Here is a 21,084-nt window from a genome sequence, read left to right as displayed (position 1 = left end):
TTTATAAATAGAAAACAGGCTACATCAATGTGCATTTTAGGTTTTCTAAAAAAAGGGGACACCAGAAAATATCTTTATTTATATACTGTAGCTAAGCTTTCGCATACCAGGCCCTGGTGGCAGCACAAAATTAGGCTAAATCATCCAAATGTACACACACAAATCATACAACAAAAGCAGCAAATGCAAAGAAATTGTGAAAATATAAAAACGCCTTCACTCAATTATTGGAAACATACCCAAACACCAAATGAACCATTCATGAAGAAAACACTTTATTTCCCCCCAAAAGACATTACACATCATTCAGAAACCTGTTTTTGAACTCAACATCTGTTAATCAGCATGAGAAAAATGCCCCATCGCTTCATTCATATACCCTATAAAATATCTAAGGTAAAATAGAGGAAATTACAAATATATATTTATCTATGCTTACATCATTTCATTGAACAACAGATTGATGTACAATACACACACGCTGTTGTACAGCAGGAATGGTACTGTAGGTACAAATAGAAGACAGAGGAGCCCGTGGGCAAAAGTTGCAATGATATCATTATTTTGTGAACATTATGGTCAGGTTCTAGAGGGACGGTGTTTAGATGTCATTTTACCAGATATCCAAAATATGCCGTCATGAAAAAGATTTCTTCACCTTGTTGTCATCTGGATAACATTTCAACAACCAGAATATAACATCATTATGACATCCCATGCCATATTTTGCCCGTGGGATGAGACAGCTGGCTAGAATACCTGTGGTCCTATCGAAGGAAATAACCATAGTATTCAGAAAATAAGCTCAGGCAGAGGATGCTGGTCTTTCCTATGTACAAAAGCTTTTCAAGTCCACTTTCATTTAAGTTTCATCTCATATACACAGTTCTTACAAGTGTTTTTTTTTGTCTCATAGTACATAAATGTGCAGTATTATATATATTTGAGAGGAAGATAACATTTTAAAAATTGACTGCAATTGGAAAGTCAAGGGAATCAACATGCTTTTTGTGCCATTAACTAGCATAGAGATTGTCTTTATCCAATGCTAAGACTGAACTTTTGTTGCTCTGATTCTAAAATGCAAACATTTACGTTCACGTTTAGCATATAGGTTAGTTTTAAAGCAGATAAATATCTCTAATTAGCAGCTAAATCGCTGTTAACTCGTATTTACCCCTCAAATGCAGCAAAAAGGATTATATTCACACGGAGAGGTAATCGTGAAATAGGATAATTGAGTGGTTTATGTTGGTATGGAGTGTATGTGATGTAGGTATGTTTGGTCCATTCTTTATCTATCCATCTACCGCTATGTGGTCCTGAAGCTGGCAGTGTGAGGGGTCTGTGTTCAGTTGAAACATCAGACAGAGCGAGAGATTTGTACAGACATAAAACAAGGCACATCAAGTTCACGTGGTAAGGCTGGTCCTTCAATTTCTCTGGAATTACAAAATGTTCAATTCAATAATTAATATTGTCCATCATATGCCCATGATTAAAGTCAAAGACAAACACAAATGGTTAACACTAATGAACATCATTATTGCAACATAATAGCACCTTAAACATGACATTGACACTTGTTATAAAATGGTTATTCATTACAGTACAATGCAATGACCCAAACAGTGAAAACCAACCATCTAATCTACTGTATTCAATTCCAAGAAGATGGTAATCCATTTCCTACAGTCATACACTGGGTATAAACAGGTGTCACATCAAGCTTATGATGCATCATGTAAATTTAATGATGCCTATCATTAGTTTTACTTCATCAATAAGTGGCCAGACTTTTACAAAAAAGTGGAGATAAGTTAACCAAGTGGATGCAGAGCCAAGAAGACGACGGCCATTTTGTCCCAAAACGTCTCTGCAGTGTCGAGATACAACATTCATTAACTGGAGTAAAAAGTCCGTTTACACTTTCCAAAATGTATTTAGCATCTCTGTGCTTCTCACTAGATTTGTCAAATCAACCCCAAAAAGTGAATTTCCCATGATTCGAAAAGAACTGCATCAGTTCCATGTAAAAAATAAGAGAACGAGAGAAAAAGAGATGGCCACTTCACGATTAGAACGATCAATGGATTTCCTTGTACAGGAAGAACAAGAGCATAGTAGAAAACAGAACGTACAGTTCTTCAACCAAGAGATTGATAAATATTTGTTTTTTATTATTTATTTGTCTTAGTGTTGCTTTGCCTAACAACTTTTACAATCCTGAAGAAAAGTGGGAGGAACAGAGGCAGACAGGGAGGGGAGAGCGTTTCCTGGTGCCTCTCCAGACCAAACCACTGGATTTTTTGGGAGGGGTGGATCGGTTGATTAGTGCTCCTCCAGCCAAGATGGCGTATCCCCGCCGGGCATTTTCAACTTGATGTGGAACTGCTTGAGTGTCTGATCCAGCTGCTGCTGGTTTCCTGCATAGTATGCAGCGATGGCATTGTGGAAGAGGATCAGCTGGTTGTGCAACACTTTCACCTGGGAGAGGAAGGAGGAGAAAGAACAGAAAGACATAAGCACTCACACCAGAGTCAACAAACACATACTTGCATTTAATGCCTTTTGAAGAACTGTGTAAAAGACCTTTTTTTTTTCTTTTTTTTTTGCAAATATCCCAGCAGACTTTCCAAACAGCAACACTGGTCAGTCTTAGATTTGGCCAATCTGGTCTCAGAGCATTTTAGTATACAGAAGATAGCCCTATTTGGGTAAAAGACCAAGTCCATATACAAGCACACCAAGACAGTCGTGAAGAGGGCACGTCAAAACCTATTCTCCCTCAGGAGACTGAAAAGATTTGGCATGGGTACTCAGATCCTCAAAAAGTTCTACAGCTGCACCATCGAGAGCATCCTGACTGGTTGCATCACTGCCTGGTATGGCAACTGCTCGGGCTCCGACCGCAAGGCACTACAGATGGTAGTGCGTACGGCCCAGTACATCACGGGGACCAAGCTTCCTGCCATCCAGGACCTCCATACCAGGCGGTGTCAGAGGAAGGCACAAAAAATTGTCAAAGACTCCAGCTACACTAGTAATAGACTGTTCTCTCTGCTACCATGGCAAGCGGTACCGGAGCGCCATGTGTAGGTCCAAAAGGCTTCTCAACAGCTTCTACCCCCAAGCCATAAGACTCCTGAACAGTGAATTGGGTATAGGCCTATACAATTTGTGACTGTCTGAAGAGTCACAATGACAGCTCAAAGAAGCACACATTTTATAGGCTATAGTGTACGGCAGGGGTGGGCAACTCCAGTCCTCTGGGGCCTGATTGGTGTCACACTTTTTCTCCATCCCTAGCAAACACAGCTGATTAATCAAATTGCATTCTAAACTGAAGATCATGATTAGGTGATTATTGGAGTCAGGTGTGTTAGCTGGGGCAAAACTGTGACACCAATCAGGCCCTCGAGGACTGGAATTGCCCACCCCTGGTGTAGTGTTTAACTGCATTCGGGTCGCATGTGCAGTCCGGCAGTGTCAATTAGGCGTGTGCTTTGAATTTATGGCTACTTTGTGTGAAGTAAATACGCTAGGCTAAAGAAGGCTTCCATGTGACAACCTGTTTGGATAATGTGCTATTTTATTTTTGGCTAATCTGCCGCTGCGCATGTTGTGTATTTTTGGAATTGCATTAGTGCAACATTGGGGAAAATTTTTGTAATTTCCCAGGTTATTATTTCAGGAAATGTGAAGTGTTCCCGGGACAGTCCCGGGATGCTGGTTAGACGCAAAATCTGGTCACATGTACTAGCCCCTGTACTAGCCCTTGATGCTGAAAAAAAGACTTAGCTGCCATATCAGGAGTAGCCTAAAACTAGCTTCTGAAGTACCTTGTTCTCTTCCAGGAATTTGAGCTTGATGGAGACGTCGTTGCGCATCTTCTCGTACTTCTCGCGGTGGATCTGGAACTCCTGCTGGGAGTATTCTATCTTGGGCAGAGTGGTGGTATCCCGCGGCCCCAGGTTCAATTCCTCCAGGTCTGTGCGGTACGCGTCGAACTCAACCCTACAGGGGGTGTCAAAAAGCAGACGGAGGTCAAATACATACAATTTTTTTCACTTACATTTTTCGGGTACTATAGCCGTCTTGAGAACTCCAACGGTCATCGTCTTGCCAGTCAACGACCAGAGGAGTTGGTTATACAGCACAAACAGATCTGGGACCAAGCTAGGGTTAGTAACACGACCAAGAGTCAAACAAAATCCTACAAAACACTTAATTGGCCATGGCAATTTCCTAAACTTAGTCTATTTCAGAAAATGACTAGGAATAACGTATGCCCTCAAAATGTTAAATAAGAGGATGCAAGTCAGTCAACAAGTAACAGTGAACCAATTTAAACTGATATTCTCATATTACCTGGCAGTTTCATACTGTTTGATGTTAATCATAGTGTCCTCAATTGTTTTGTCCACCAGTGTGTTCACACTGGCAATGAAGAAGTTGATTGCTCCCAGCAGGGTCTCCCCATTTTTGGACAAAAGTTTTTGAGTGTCAGCATTGTAGCCAAACTCCTCCTGAAAGACAAGATTGCATCACAATTTTTTGGTACAATTCAATAAGATAAACGACTACCATAGAACAATTGTATTATCTGAGCAAGCATAGTATCGTTGAATATGATCAAAATACTACTTCCCTAAAATCTGAGGCAAAAGGTCTTTATTTCCTAAAGAGATTAATGGATATTGAATGACCCATCAATGTCATGGGAAAATTGCTTTTAGAGTGAGGACTTAATTACATATATTGAATCATTATAGAATTCCCTTAAAGGGTTTCCAATTGAGAGCTCATAGATCATTTTGACATAACCACTTGAATCCATGGTAATCCAATGACAATTCAGACAGTCACATTTAACTTCCAACCATGAGTTGTGCTTTCTTAAATCTAGATACATGTTTATTTAAACCTTTTATACAAAATGGAAGTCTTAACCATGAACGTCTAGGCCTAAATGTCACAGAAAACAAACAATTTTGTACGGGCTTATTCATCATACAACAGAAGGCTGTAAAAAAAAAAAAAAGAATCTAACATGAAACATGGCAGTGCTACCATCTTATAAACAGAACATTGAAACACAAACATGTACACACACAACCCTTTCATTAGGCAGCAGGTGGGGATGTGCATAAATCCCATTACAATAAAGAAAGAACATGAAGTACGGGTCCCACCCAGTTTACTGTTCATAATTGCCTTTAGATCTGACATGGGTTTTAGGTGGCTATAAATACTAGCTATCATTTACGCATAAGCAAATACTTAAAAACATGTATTTCAAATAAATGCGCAGAATAAAAACAGGTGTAGACTTCACCGTGAAATGCTTACTAATGAGCCCTTTCCCAACCATACAGAGTTAAAAAGAAAAATGTGCCCCCAAAAAATAAGGAAATAGTAACACAAAATAACGAGGCTATATACAAAGAGTACAGGTACCGAGTCAATTTGCAGGGGTGCAAGGTAGGTAATATGTACATGTAGGTAGGGATAAAAAGGGACTAGGCAATCAGGATCAGGGGTTGGAACCGGTTCAGCGAAAATAACAAAACCGGAAAATAACATTTTTTGAGAGGAACAGAGCCGCAACAGAGCCGTTATTTTAAAAGCATAGGAACCGGTTAATAACATTATTTGTTCCAGTCCCACAAAAAAAGTAAAAAGCGCCTATGCAAAGCCCTCACTGTCACTCAAACTTCCAGTGTCTGGCTGCCCACCAACTGAAAATCTTTGCCAGTGTGTATGTAGGCTACCTTCCCCTCCCTCCAAAGCATGCAGACTACTGTAACTACTGATGTTACAAGCGTGATTTAAAATTAGCAAGAGGGATTTTTTTAAATTAGAGAACAATGGATGAACTTGTTCAATTCTGGTTAATGATACTATCGATATCACGTTTCACATTGGATTTATTAACTACAAAAGTCTTTATTTTAATTCTGGTGTCGCTCTACACATACTAGCTAGCTCTGGTCTAGCTCTTAAAACTATAGGCCTCATTATGTGTAATGTAATGGAACAGAGTCATGATCAAGGGCTATCCCTGATCCAATGTTAGTTAAGCAAACTCCGAAGTTCAAAGACATTCAAAAGTGTCTTCATCGAAGCCGCTCCTTCATAGATATAATTATGTGTGCCTAATTCAGATCATGCATGTCATAACAACAACATGCCCATGCCTTCATTCCCAGCGCTCTCCTCACCCGGAAAATTTCTGCCGCACCCTACACTTGTCTGTCCAATGCATGCACATATCTTGCCCACTCCATAGCAAGCTGCTCTATCCATTGGTGAAGTAATTTAAATGTAGAGCTAAATGTAAAAAAAATATTATAAAATGATTTGAGGTTTAAAAAGTAACAGAAAGAAACTATATAAACCATTACTTTTTGGGGGTTCGAACCGGTTCAGACCTTCATTTTGATGGTTGGAACAGTGGGGGAAAAAATTACGGTTCTGTTCAAAACGAAACGATTGGGAAATCACTTGTTCCAACCCCTTGTCAGGAAACAGAGTGGCAGCAGCGTATGTGAAGATCGTGAAAGTGTGTCTGTGTGTGTGTGTTTAGCGTCAATATGCATGTAGGCGTGTTTTGTGTGTGTGAGCGTATGCAGTGTGTGTGTGTGTTGGAGAGCCAGTGTAGTATGTGTGAGTGTGCATAGAGCCAGTGCAAGAGAGTCAGTGCGTGGGACACTTGTTTATTATTTCAGGGTACATCAATAATGCATTTACTACAAATAATAAATGATGCATCATGTATGAAACAGCTAAGACACATAAAATAGGTCCGGCTTAGCATTAAGCGGTCTGTCTTTTAAATCCATTTTATATAGAGAAAAATGAAACCAATTTATCAAAGGCTTTTAGTGCGTTTGAGAATTCAACACACGTGAACCCACTCAGCATCATCCGCACTGAGGCAACCTGAAGCAGCTCAAGTAAAAAAAGGGAGAAAATCACTGACTGATCTGACAGGTGAAAGCAGAATAGTGTTAACCTACCCAGTCCTTTCACCTAGCTATCAGTGGTTAAGAAAAACTATATGTAAGAAGTAATTTCAGAGTACTGATAACAAACCAGAGCCAGAAATGGCCATTATTAAAAGGTATGTCCCAAACCACAGATCTAGGATGAGGTTACTTTACACCCAATCCTCACATTAACATTACAGGCACGAAGAAAAAAACTGATCCTGTATCAGTGGTTCGTTTTCAACTTCTTCAACCTACTCCAGCTTCAGGTTGCTCGTTTAGGTCAAAGTTAAAAAAGAGTGACTGACTCACATGGAGCTCTGGCGACTTGAGGCCGAGGTCAGCGAAGGCGTCGCCAAGCTGCCGCTGAGTCTGCATCATCTGGGTGAGCTGGTTGGCCAGAGTCTGGGTCAGCTTGACCACGTGCTCGTACTTGCGCTTGTTGTCGCGCAGCACTTCGATCTGCCCCTCCAGCTCCAGGTCCACCGTCCGTGAGCCGCGGCCCAGCTTCTCCGACAAGATCTGCCTGGTGCACTGCGGGGAGAGAAGTGTTAGCATTCCTAGTGTAACTGACCAAAGAAATGGAACGATTTAGCATTAGCATTGTTAGCATTCGAGAATAACAGACCTTGCGTTTCAAACAAGTTAGCGCTAACATATATTATCCCAGTGTAACTGACCTGGGGTTTCAAATGAGATAGCGCCAACATCATTAGCATTCTAGTGAATCTGATGTTGGGTTCTTAACAGATCCTAACTATATCAGATACATAGTTAGGATCCTAGTGTAACCATCCCCAGGTATCAAACCCAGGTCATCGACATGTCTCAATACCATGTTAGCCCTCCAAGCTAAAGGCTGTACGTTGGCTCTGGGAGCAGACAGATTTTATTTAAAGTTTATCTAAAGCTGTGATCACATTCAAAGCAATATCTTTAATGGATATTAAAAGTATGTAGTGTCGTGTATTATCACTGAGAAGTTTGGCTAAAATCAGATGTTCTACAGCAACCCTTTTGTCTCGTTCTTTTGTGAGTGTACAGTCGTTGCCAAAAGTTTTGAGAATGACACAAATATACATTTTCAAAGTCTGCTGCCTCAGTTTGTATGATGGCAATTTGCATATACTCCAGAATGTTATGAAGAGTGATCAGATGAATTGCAGTTAATTGAAAAGTCCCTCTTTGCCATGCAAATGAACTGAAACCTCAAAAAACATTTCCACTGCATTTCAGCCCTGCCACAAAAGGACCAGCTGACATGTCAGTGATTCTCTCGTTAACACAGGTGTGAGTGTTGACGAGGACAAGGCTGGAGATCACGCTGATTGAGTTCAAATAACAGACTGGAAGCTTCAAAAGGAGGGTGGTGCTTGGAATCATTGTTCTTCCTCTGTCAGCCATGGTTACCTGCAAGGAAACACGTGCCGTCATCATTGCTTTGCACAAAAATGGCCATTTATGGTTGGCCAACCATTTATCGGATCATCAAGAACTTCAAGGAGAGTGGTTCAATTGTTGTGAAGAAGGCTTCAGCGCACCCAAGAAAGTTCAGCAGGCACCAGAACCGTCTCCTAAAGTTGAATCAGCTGCGGGATCGGGGCACCACCAGTACAGAGCTTGCTCAGGTATGGCAGCAGGCAGGTGTGAGTGCATTTGCACGCACAGTGAGGCGAAGACTTTGAGGATGGCCTGGTGTCAAGAAGGGCAGCAAAGAAGCCACTTCTCTCCGGGAAAAACATCAGGGACAGACTGATATTCTGCAAAAGGTACAGGGATTGGACTGCTGAGGACTGGGGTAAAGTCATTTTCTCTGATGAATCCCCTTTCCGATTGTTTGGGGCATCTGGAAAAAAGCTTGTCCGGAGAAGACAAGGTGAGCGCTACCATCAGTCTTGTGTCATGCCAACTGTAAAGCATCCTGGTACCATTCATGTGTGTGGTTGCTTCTCAGCCAAGGGAGTGGGCTCACTCACAATTTTGCCTAAGAACACAACCATGAATAAAGAATGGTACCAACACATCCTCTGATAGCAACTTCTCCCAACCATCCAGGAACAGTTTGGTGACAAACAATGCTTTTTCCAGCATGATGGAGCACCTTGCCATTAGGCAAAAGTGATAACTAAGTGGCTCGGGGAACAAAACATCAATATTTTGGGTCCATGGCCAGGAACATCCCCAGACCTTAATCCCATTGAGAACTTGTGGTCAATCCTCAAAAAGAGGCGGGTGTACAAACAAAAACTCACAATTTCTGACAAGCTCCAAGCATTGATTATGCAAGAATGGGCTGCCATCAGTCAGGATGTGGCCCAGAAGTTAATTGACAGCATGCCAGGGCGGATTGCAGAGGTCTTGAAAAAGAAGGGTCAATGCTGCAAATATTGACTCTTTGCATCAACTTCATGTAATTGTCAATAAAAGCCTTTGACACTTATGAAATGCTTGTAATTATACTTCAGTATTCCATAGTAACATCTGGCAAAAATATCTGAAGACACTGAAGCAGCAAACTTTGCGAAAATTTATATTTGTATCATTCTCAAAACTTTTGGCCACGACTGTACAATAAAGCAGGGGAGCCATAAGTAAACCTTCACAGCACACCGGGGAATTATGGACAGATGAGATCATAGGTAGCTCACCAATCCAACTCTGGCTATGAAAAGCTGTGTGTGTGTGTGTGTGTGTGTGTGTGTGTGTGTGTGTGTGTGTTACGATGCCAGGAAAAAAGGGCTAGTCTACCTGCTAAGTGGGAACCGGATTGTGAGAGGAGAGAGGTACTAAGGAGATAGAGGTGTGAAAAAGCAAGGTTGAGAATGTTTGAGTGGGAGTTAGAGAAAAAAAAGAGGGGCAGTAAGTGCTGGTGGCAAATATTACTTTGTACGTGTTGATGCTCCACTTCCTCACTAGGTCCAGTTTTTCCATGGCCGGGTTCTTCAGGTCGTCTGCCAGAACCACCGGCCCGCTCTGTGTCTGCCCTTGCATAGTGCCTGAAGAGAAAGGCGACTGTCATGAATGGTCGAGAGAGGCTGTATCTGTTAGCTTGGGGCTCTGGTAAGATAAAGTGTTAGAGAATATAAAATGTAGATGTGAGACTATGGTGAATCAATCATAGGATTGATATATAATTTCCAGTCGTGTCAGACTGGAACATGGAAACACTGAGTAAAAGTTAGATGCTGACTATGATACTTTGACGATTATCATCTACAGGTGAAATACTACAAAGTATATACATTTACCTGCAGGGAAAATAAATTAGTAACAAGCAACAGCAAGGAGTTTCATTTAGAGTAGAAGGGAGGTTTTTCTGTTTGAGGGAGAGACAACCTGCAAGGAACTATGGGAGCCCAGTGATGCAAGAGGGATACAGGAGTTAAGCAGGGATGCTGATTAAAACTCAGGTGAAGCTGTGTAAGGCTTGGTTGGTCGTAGCAAGTGTGTGTTTGTGAAATGTTGAAACAAGATGAGGACCCCTATTACCAGCTATGGGAGAAATGCAAACAACCGACAGAATTAGTTTCCAGTAGCCTAACCTCAGCTGTTACAAACCAGAGACCATCGTCAAGCTTTCAGGTAATTGCATCCTTCGCAGCTAAAAGCCAAAGGTGAAATTGAACGAAGAGAGAGAGGGGAAGGACGCGAAGACAGAAGAGAAACGGCAGTAGTAGTCGATGTAGGACGTGGACGATGGATTTTGAAGGAATGACACAGAGCCTTGATACAAAGGAGGGTGCAAGGGAGAGAAGCCCAACCAGAAATAAGAGAGGGAGCAGAAAGCAAGTCCGTATATATATATATATCGTCTCTGTTGCTGCAGGTACCTTTCTGTATCTCAGTCTGACTATCGCTGATGGGTCGCGCCAGACGGCTAGCCGCGGCTGAGCTGGGAGCTACAGGTGCCACGGGAGACGTGGGCTGGCTTGCTGACACTGGAAACAGCAGGCAACAGTGGCGATTGATTAGTGAGTCAATTCAACAACACCCCCCTATCTAGCGCTGTCAAATGGAATATCCCACAGGTCCTCCTTGGGTGTTCCTTTGGGTCTAAATGGCACTATAGATGGGGCGGCCCACCACTAAGACCGAATAAGAGGTGTAATCTTGAGATGACAGGCACAGAACAGTACCACTGGACTAAAATGGGATCAGTGGCACAACTAGTTTCATATTGTACCAAGTAAAAACTCCTACAGCAATTGGACTACCTGACACCACATTAGACACAATGTACTGTGCCTGCACCTTGCTTTTGGTTTGATGTTAATTCTCAGTGAAACCTCCATGGGATAACCTTTTTGTACTTGCCATTTAAGCCTAGCTCGACCTTTAATGAAAAGCACAGATGTCGCTGTAAAATGACAGGGTTCTATCATTACGGCCTTACTGTCTTTGTAGACTTGCCTTTGGATGCTTTTATGGGTTAGCCAGTTGAGAAGTGACATATCAGGTCTGAGTCTGTATTCATAAAGTGTCTCAGAGTAGGAGTGCTGATCTAAGATAAGTTGAGACTTTTATGAAATATCATATGAACAGATCCTAGATCAGACGCTTTATGAATACTGAATACTGAATACTGGCCCAGGTCAGGTCAGGAACCTTCTCAGTGTGTTGATGTGTTCTTATAAACACCACATACCCACAAACACACAGACAGGAAGATACACAACAAACAGAGTTCAAAGTTGTTGCCTGGGACACGGTTCGACCCACCGCCGCCTTGCTGGTGATGACTGGGCATTTCAGCACATTACGCAAAGCCTCTGATGCTACTTGGCTACTATCAACCAATACTACTGTATGCTAGCTATGTCGTAAAGGACTACAACTTTCAAAGTGTACCCACTTCATTATCATTAATGCCCATGTATATTTTGTTCAAAAGTTTGTGGTCACTTAGAAATGTCCTTGTTTTTGAAAAAGCAAATTTTCTGTCCATTAAAATAACATCAAACTGATCAGAAAGATAGTGTAGACATTGTTAATGACGATTGTAGCTGCAAACGGCAGATTTTGAATAGAATATCTACATAGGCGTACAGGGGACCATTATCAGCAACCATCACTCCTGTGTTCCAATGGCAGAGTTACAAAGAAAAAGCCATATATCAGACTGGCCAATAAAAATAAAAGATTAAGATGAGCAAAAGAACAGACACTGGACAAATTAACTCTGCATAGAAGGCCAGCATCCCAGTCGCCTTTTCACTGTTGACGTTGAGACTGGTGTTTTGCTGGTACTATTTAATGAAGCTGCCAGTTGAGGACTTGAGGTTTCTGTTTCCCAAACTAAATCAATTAGCCTATTAAAATGATCAACTTGGATTAGCTAACACAATGTGCCATTGGAACACAGGAGTGATGGTTGCTGATAATGGGCCTCTATACACCTACAGTGGGGCAAAAAAGTATTTAGTCAGCCACCAATTGTGCAAGTTCTCCCACTTAAAAAGATGAGAGGCCTGTAATCATCATAGGTACACTTCAACTATGACAGACAAAATGAGATTTTTTTTTCTCCAGAAAATCCCATTGTAGGATTTTAAATTAATTTATTTGCAAATTATGGTGGAAAATAAGTATTTGGTCACCTACAATCAAGCAAGATTTCTGGCTCTCACAGACCTGTAACTTCTTCTTTAAGAGGCTCCTCTGTCCTCCACTCGTTACCTGTATTAATGGCACCTGTTTGAACTTGTTATCAGTATAAAAGACACCTGTCCACAACCTCAAACAGTCACACTCCAAACTCCACTATGGCCAAGACCAAAGAGCTGTCAAAGGACACCAGAAACAAAATTGTAGACCTGCACCAGGCTGGGAAGACTGAATCTGCAATAGGTAAGCAGCTTGGTTTGAAGAAATCAACTGTGGGAGCAATTATTAGGAAATGGAAGACATACAAGACCACTGATAATCTCCCTCGATCTGGGGCTCCACGCAAGATCTCACCCCGTGGGGTCAAAATGATCACAAGAACGGTGAGCAAAAATCCCAGAACCACACGGGGGGGGACCTAGTGAATGACCTGCAGAGAGCTGGGACCAAAGTAACAAAGCCTACCATCAGTAACACACTACGCCACCAGGGACTCAAATCCTGCAGTGCCAGATGTGTCCCCCTGCTTAAGCCAGTACATGTCCAGGCCCGTCTGAAGTTTGCTAGAGAGCATTTGGATGATCCAGAAGAAGATTGGGAGAATGTCATATGGTCAGTTGAAACCAAAATATAACTTTTTGGTAAAAACTCAACTCGTCGTGTTTGGAGGACAAAGAATGCTGAGTTGCATCCAAAGAACACCATACCTACTGTGAAGCATGGGGGTGGAAGCATCATGCTTTGGGGCTGTTTTTCTGCAAAGGGACCAGGACGACTGAGCCGTGTAAAGGAAAGAATGAATGGCGCCATGTATCGTGAGATTTTGAGTGAAAACCTCCTTCCATCAGCAAGGGCATTGAAGATGAAACGTGGCTGGGTCTTTCAGCATGACAATGATCCCAAACACACCGCCTGGGCAACGAAGGAGTGGCTTCGTAAGAAGCATTTCAAGGTCCTGGAGTGGCCTAGCCAGTCTCCAGATCTCAACCCCATAGAAAATATTTGGAGGGAGTTGAAAGTCCGTGTTGCCCAGCAACAGCCCCAAAACATCACTGCTCTAGAGGAAATCTGCATGGAGGAATGGGCCAAAATACCAGCAACAGTGTGTGAAAACCTTGTGAAGACTTACAGAAAACGTTTGACCTCTCTCATTGCCAACAAAGGGTATATAACAAAGTATTGAGTATTGAGAATACTTATTTTCCACCATAATTTGTAAATAACTTCATTAAAAATCCTACAATGTGATTTTCTGGATTTTTTTTCTAATTTTGTCTGTCATAGTTGAAGTGTACCTATGATGAAAATTACAGGCCTCTCTCATCTTTTTAAGTGGGAGAACTTGCACAATTGGTGGCTGACTAAAATACTTTTTTGCCCCACTGTATGTAGATATTCTATTCAAAATCATCAGTTTCCAGCTACAATAGTCATTTACAACGTAAACCATGTCTACACTATTTCTGATTTGATGTTATTTTAAAATGGACAAAAAAAGTGTTGCTTTTCTTTCAAAAACAAGGACATTTCTAAGTGACCCCAAACTTTTGAATGGTAGTGTATATTTTCCTTTATTATTTCCCCCCGAACCCAATCATCCCTCCTCTAATTGGAGTAACCTAATGGACAACAATACTTAGGCTTCTACTTCCTGCTTATACATACAAGATACATATTACAGACACAGTATATTAGTCACCTTGTTTTTTGTGTAATTTTTGTGTTACACCCTTCAGCTCCCCCCAACCAGATTTGGTTTCAATTAACCATATTTTTCAACCGTACTGTGATGTTTCACAAAAGTCCTGAACCTTTCTCATAGTTTCTACAGATTGTAATTAAAGAAAATGTTTTGTTAAAATTATTATTGATCGATTTACTATGACTTTTCAAATCCTCCAGCAGTGCTATTTGCAGAGTTAGCTCCAAGTAAATGTTGTGATTCTTCTGCCATTCCTGAACCTGCGACCAAAAACAAGCTACAAATGGGCAGTACCAAAACAAGTGATCAAATGATTGACTCTGCACAGCAAAATCTGCAGAGCTGGGATGGTTGTATCCCATACACACACACACACATACATACATACATACGTAAGACAACAGGTTGTAAGAATGTTACATAATAATTTACACTGAAAAGAAAAGAGAAAAATGTATTACTTATATAAAGACATTATGTGGACCTAGACAACTTCTGAAAAAAGGGCAGTCGTGTTGAATATTGTTGCATAAATACGGTATCATTGAAGTGAAACTTTGGTTCCATTAATTACAGTCACAAGAGTCAATTGATACAAACGTCAAGTCTCTGTGTTCAGTGACTTCACCTCCCTCCCTTGAATGGGCATGCAAAAGGTATGAATTTTTCAGTTCCCACCACAGCCTGAAATCTATACAGCTTGTGTTAATAACTTTCCAATAGGTCTTGATAAATTCCGAATGATAAACGATATCTACATGACTTGAGAGGGGACGGCGGACACTCAGAGTCCGCAGCAACCTCCGGACGCCAGCGCCTCCAAACCGTTGCCAAGGGGGAGAGAGTTAATTTATTTGCATGTATAACGAGGATGTGATAATGAAAGAAAGGGGAGCCAGGAGGAAAACAAACGGAGATCAGAGGCAATTCATTAAAACTCAATTGGACTCCTCCTTTATAAATTCAAATGTCGTCCTCATCTATCCATATCTCTGGCGCTGGACAGAGGGGCAGCTTGTTAGGGCGACAAACAAAGTACCTTGCATTTTGCAACCTGAACACCGGGGTTGAATGAGGAGGGCGAGTGTGGCGGGTCGAAATATGGGAATAACGCAAACTAGGCTTGGGCAGTATATCATACTGGGATATTTTGAAATACTGACAGTATGATTTTCAATACAGTCCAAAAAATATACATTTTTATTTAATTTAATCAATACTCACAAACACACACAGTACCAGTCAAAAGTTTGGACACCTACGCATTCCAGGGTTTTTTTTTTTTTTATTACCATAGCATTTTTGTATGTTCTCTATACTTGGAAAGTATAAATGGACCAATTCGGCACATTTGGGCAAACTCCTGGCAGACTTAATACAAAATATAGTGTTGTGATGTAATTCTTCACTGAATCAGTAGGAAACCTTGCACACACTGCTGCCATCTGGACAAGATCTAAATTACACCTAGAATTCTACATCACTGTCTTGCATTTCAAAGATGCAACAACAATTAAAACATGTTTTTTTGTTTGTATTATCTTTTTCTAGATCTAATGTGTTTTATTCTACATTTCCACAAACTTCAAAGTGTTTCCTTTCAAATGGTATCAAAAATATGCATATCCTTGCTTAATGTCCTGAGCTACAGGAAGTTAGATATGAGTATGTCATTTTAGGCAGAAATTGAAAAAAAGGGTCCAATCCATAAGAGGTTTTAAGACAAGGTCAGTCAATACGTAACTTTTCAGAACTTAGAAAGTTTCTTCAAGCGCAGTCGCAAAAACCATCAACGGCCATGATGAAACTGCCTCTCATGAGGCCCACCACAGGAAAGGAAGACCCAGAGTTACCTCTGCTGCAGTGGATAAATTCATCGGAGTACCAGCCTCAGAAATTGCAACCCAAATAAATGTTTCAGAGTTCAAGTAACAGACACATCTCAAAATCAACTGTTCAGAGGAGACTGCTTGAAATCAGGCCTTCTTGGTCATATTGCTGCAAAGAAACCACTACTAAAGGACACCAATAAGAAAAAGAGACTTGCTTGGGCCAAGAAACATGAGCAATGGACATTAGACCGGGGGAAATCTGTCCTTTGGTCTGATGAGTCAAAATTTGTGATACACAGAATAGGTGAACGGATGATCTCCACATGTGTGGTTCCCACCGTGAAGCATGGAGGAGGAGGTGTGATTGTGTGGGGGTGCTTTGCTGTTGACACTGTCCGTGATTTATTTAGAATTCAAGGCACACTTAACCAGCATGGCTACCACAGCATTTTGCAGCGATACACCATCTGGTTTGCGCTTAGTGGGACTATCATTTGTTTTTCAACAGGACAATGACCCAACACACCTCCAGGCTGTGTAAGAGTTATTTGACCAAGAAGGAGAGTGATGGAGTGCTGCATCAGATGACTTGGCCTCCACAATCACCCAACCTCAACCCAATTCAGATGGTTTGGGATGAGTTGGACCACAAAGTAAAGGAAAAGCAGCCAACAAGTGCTCAGCATGTGTGGGAACTCCTTCAAGACTGTTGGAGAAGCATTCCAGGTGAAGCTGGTTGAGAGAACGCCAAGCATGTGCGAAGTTGTCATCAAGGCAAAGGGTGGATACTTTGAAGAACCTCAAATATAAAATAGATTTTGATGTGTTTAACACTTTTTTGTTACATGATACCATGTGTGTTATTTCATAGTTTTGATGTCTTCACTTTTATTCTACAATGTAGATAATAGTTCAAATAAAGAAAAACCCTTGAATGAGTAGGTGTCCAAACTTTTGACTGGTACTGTATATTACAAAATCTGGATACCACCCAATTGTAACGCAAACTACCAAAAAATCCACAATAGACAGGATGCATTTGAATTAAAAAGTCTAATAAATTAAAAACTAGACTCTCCAATTCAGTCACAAAGACAACAATACCAGGATTCGATAGTGCATCCCAAAAAGTTGAATTTGTGACAGTCTGACTTGGCAGTGCGACATATTGTCAGTGAAAAATGATATTTGATATTTCATTTTTAGTTTCAAGTTCACTAGCAGATTTTATGTTTTATCATCATGATTTATTCAAAACAGTAATGTGCAAATGTCTGGGGGCGCAGATCCAGGTGCCTTGTGATAATTTGTCGTCGAGTTGGTAACCCGCTTCGACCATCCGTTCTATTGGCCAACGTGCAATCACTGGAGAATAAACTGGATGAGCTCCGCTCGAGACCATCATACCAACAGGACATTAAAAACGGTAATATCTTGGGTTTCCGTGCATCGGCAGGACAGAACAGCTACGTCCGGTAAGACAAGGGGTGGTGGTGTGGGTCTATTTGTCTATAACAGCTGGTGCGTGATGTCTAATATTAGTCTCGAGGTATTGCACGCCTGAAGTAGAGTACCTCATGATAAGCTGCAGACCACACTATCTAGCAAGAGATTTTCAATCTATATTTTTTGTAGCCGTCTTTTTACCCCCACAACCCGATGCTGGCATTAAGACCGCACTCAATGAGCTGTATAAGGACATAAGCAAACAAGAAAATGCTAATCTAGAAGCGGCACTCCTAGTGGCCGGGGGCTTTAATGCAGGCAAACTTAAATTGGTTATACCTAATTTCTACCAGCATGAAAGGCCGCTCAGCAAGGAAGAAGCCACTGCTCCAAAAAAGCCATAAAAAAGCCAGGCTACGGTTTGCAACTGCACATGGGGACAAAGATCGTACTTTTTGGAGAAATGTCCTCTGGTCTGATGAAACAAAATAGAACTGTTTGGCCATAATGATCATCATTATGTTTGGAGCAAAAAGGGGGAAGCTTGCAAGCTGATTCAAACCGTGAAGCACAGGGGTGGCAGCATCATGTTGTGGGGGTGATTTGCTGCAGGAGGGACTGGTGCGCTTCACAAAATAGATGGCATCGTGAGGAAAATGTTGTGGATATATTGAAGCAACATCTCAAGACATCAGTCAGGAAATTAATGCTTGGTCGCAAATCGGTCTTCCAATTGGACAATGACCCCAAGCATACTTCCAAGTTGTGAAAAAATGGCTTAAGGACAACAAAGTCAAGGTATTGGAGTGGCCATCACAAAGCCCTGACCTCAATCCTATAGAAAATTTGTGGGCAGAACTGAAAAAGCGTGTGCGAGCAAGGAGGCCTACAAACCTGACTCAATTACACCAGCTCTGTCAGGAGGAATGGGACAAAATTCACCCAACTTATTGTGTAAGGCAACCCAAACCGCTTGACCCAAGTTAAACAATTTAAAAGGCAATGCTACCAAATACTAATTGAGTGTATGTAAACTTCTGACCCACTGGGAATGTGTGAAAGAAATAAAAGCTGAAATAAATCATTCTCTCTACTATTATTCTGACATTTCACATTGTTAAAATCAAGTGGTGATCCTAACAGACCTAAGACAGGGAAGTTACTACTAGGATTAAATGTCAGGAATTGTGAAAAACTGAGTTTAAATGTATTTGGCTAAGGTGTATGTAAACTTCCGACTTCAACTGTACATATCCAAATCAGAAGCCATGGATTACATGCAACATTCGCACTGAGCTAAAGACTAGAGCTACCGCTTTCAATGAGCGGGATACTAATCCGGACGCTTATAGGAAATCCCGCTATGCCCTCAGACGAACGATCAAACAGGCAAAGCGTCAATACAGGACTAAGATTGAGTCCTACTACACCGGCTCTTACGCTCTTCAGGTGTGCAAGAGCTTACAAACTATTACAGACTAAAGGGAAGCCCAGCTGCGAAGCTGCCCAGTGACGCGAGCCTACCAGACGGGCTAAATGCCTTTTATGCTCACTTCCGAGGCCAGCAACTCCGAAGCATGCGTGAGAGCACCAGCTGTTCCAGACGACTGTGTGATCACGCTCTCCGTAGCCGATGTGAGCTAGACCTTTAAAACAGGTCAAGGGCCAGACGGATTACCAGGACGTGTACTCAGAGCATGCGCGGCCCAACTGGCAAGTGTCTTCACTGACATTTCAACCTCTCCTTGACTGAGTCCGTAATACCTACAATGTTTCAAGCAGACCACCATAGTCCCTGTGCCCAACAAAGCGAAGGTAACCTGCCTATATGACTACCGCCACGTAGCACTCATGTCGGTAGCCATGAAGTGCTTTGAAAGGCTGGTCATGGCTCACAACAGCATCCTCCAGGATACCCTAGACCCACTCCAATATGAATAGCGCCCGAACAGATCCACAAGCAATCTCATTCGCACTCCACACTGCCCTTTCCCACCTGGACAAAAGGAACACTTTTGTGAGAACGCTGTTCATTGACTACAGCTCAGCGTTCAACACCATAATATCCACAAAGCTCAACACTAAGCTTAGGACCCTGGGACTAAACACCTCCATCTGCAACTGGATCCTGGACTTCCTGACGGGCCACCCCCAGGAGGTAAGGGTAGGCAACACCACATCTGCCACGCTGATCCTCAATACGGGGGCCCCTCAGGGGTGCGTGCTTAGTCGCCTCCTGTACTCCCTGTTTACCCACGACTGTGTGGCCAAGCACGACTCCAATACCATCATTAAGTTTGCTGACGATGGGCCTCCCGAGAGGCGCACTACAGATCCGGGTTCGATTCCGAGCTGTGTCGCATCCGGCCACAACCGGGAGACCCATGAGGCGACGTACAACTGGCCCAGCATCGTCCGGGTTACTGGAGGGTTTGGCCGGATGTGCTTGTCCCATCGCGTTCTAGTGACTCCTTTGGCAGGTCGGGCACATGCGCGCTGACACGGTCACCAGTTGTAGCAGGTGCGGCTGGCTTCTGGATTAAGCGAGCAGTGTGTCAAGAAGCAGGGTTGTGTTTTGGAGGACATATGACTCTCGACCTTTGCCTCTGACATTTTGAATACTGTATAAATCTCTCTAGTACAAGGTGACAATATATTCGCCGATATATATTGTCCGAGAGGGATTTACATGGTTATCAATTTTTTCAAAATTTTACACCAGGGTAAGCCTACACAAAACACGGCCCTTAGTGTAAGTGTTTCTAAAATTCCCTATGGGAAAAATGAATGGTGGAAAAACAATTGGAACCATTTCCCTGTTTGACTGCTTGGTTTTATGGGGATTAGGACACCATTGTGGGGCTTGATTGTAGGCTATTAGTGTGTCTCCCCTTCTCGTAGGCCGATTATATGGATCAGACGCTGTTTTAATTGATCTGTTTTTCAGTGTCAGCAGAGTAGGCTACCAAGTAATTGTCATATTAAAAAAGATTCTGCTAACGTCTCCAGTCATATAAATTGTAGTAGAATTGCATGAAATGGATTCATAAAAAAGGCCAAGAAACGTATCTGATATAGCCTAGGCTACTCTACGCCACTACGCACTCAACCATGCATTGAAGTACTTTTTGCTAACACTGAGGTATATTAGCCTACCTATTATGACTATCCAATCTACTCATCACATTAACCTACTATTCCTGCAAATGTGATGATGCATGGAATGCTTTATTATAAAGCATTATTATAAAGCGCCGCCTATGGCTACAGAAACACAGCTAGCCAAACACAACACTCTGGGTGGTGCCCATCTAAACTAAAGTGTAATTACACAATAATAATATTGTCCCCTAATGTGGTTTAAGCATTGATGTGGACTTAGAAGAACATAGAACATCCTATTTAAAAAGTTTTATTTTGAAAGCGAAAACCTGGGGGACAAAATGGGAAATCAAAGTCCTTCCCCTGTTTTTTTTGTTGACGTTGTGTTATCAAGCATTGTTTCTTC

General features: G+C 41.9%; 1 protein-coding gene across 8 annotated transcripts in view; it reads right to left on the bottom strand.

Moving 5' to 3' along the window:
• Nucleotides 1-253: 253 nt before the first annotated feature.
• The window catches only part of arfip1 (ADP-ribosylation factor interacting protein 1 (arfaptin 1)), a 42,721-nt gene continuing 21,890 nt past the window's right edge, over nucleotides 254-21,084 (bottom strand). For 6 of the 8 annotated variants that reach the window (XM_071406998.1, XM_071406992.1, XM_071406993.1 and 3 more), the window contains 6 exons: nucleotides 10,823-10,930; nucleotides 9,876-9,988; nucleotides 7,305-7,526; nucleotides 4,372-4,529; nucleotides 3,843-4,017; nucleotides 2,160-2,487 (listed from right to left, as the gene is read on the bottom strand). In XM_071406998.1, coding sequence (XP_071263099.1) covers nucleotides 2,332-2,487; nucleotides 3,843-4,017; nucleotides 4,372-4,529; nucleotides 7,305-7,526; nucleotides 9,876-9,988; nucleotides 10,823-10,930 — 932 coding nt within the window. In that variant the 3' untranslated portion in view covers nucleotides 2,160-2,331. Of the gene's footprint in view, nucleotides 2,488-3,842; nucleotides 4,018-4,371; nucleotides 4,530-7,304; nucleotides 7,527-9,875; nucleotides 9,989-10,822; nucleotides 10,931-21,084 lie in introns of all 8 variants that reach the window. The other 2 variants (XM_071406995.1, XM_071406999.1) reach the window with 2 other exon arrangements.

The sequence above is a fragment of the Salvelinus alpinus genome, chromosome 6 (genome assembly GCF_045679555.1).
Source record: "Salvelinus alpinus chromosome 6, SLU_Salpinus.1, whole genome shotgun sequence".
Classification (NCBI taxonomy): Eukaryota; Metazoa; Chordata; class Actinopteri; order Salmoniformes; family Salmonidae; genus Salvelinus; species Salvelinus alpinus.
The sequence above is the reverse complement of the archived record's forward strand: the minus strand, read 5'-3'. Positions and strand labels throughout refer to the sequence as shown.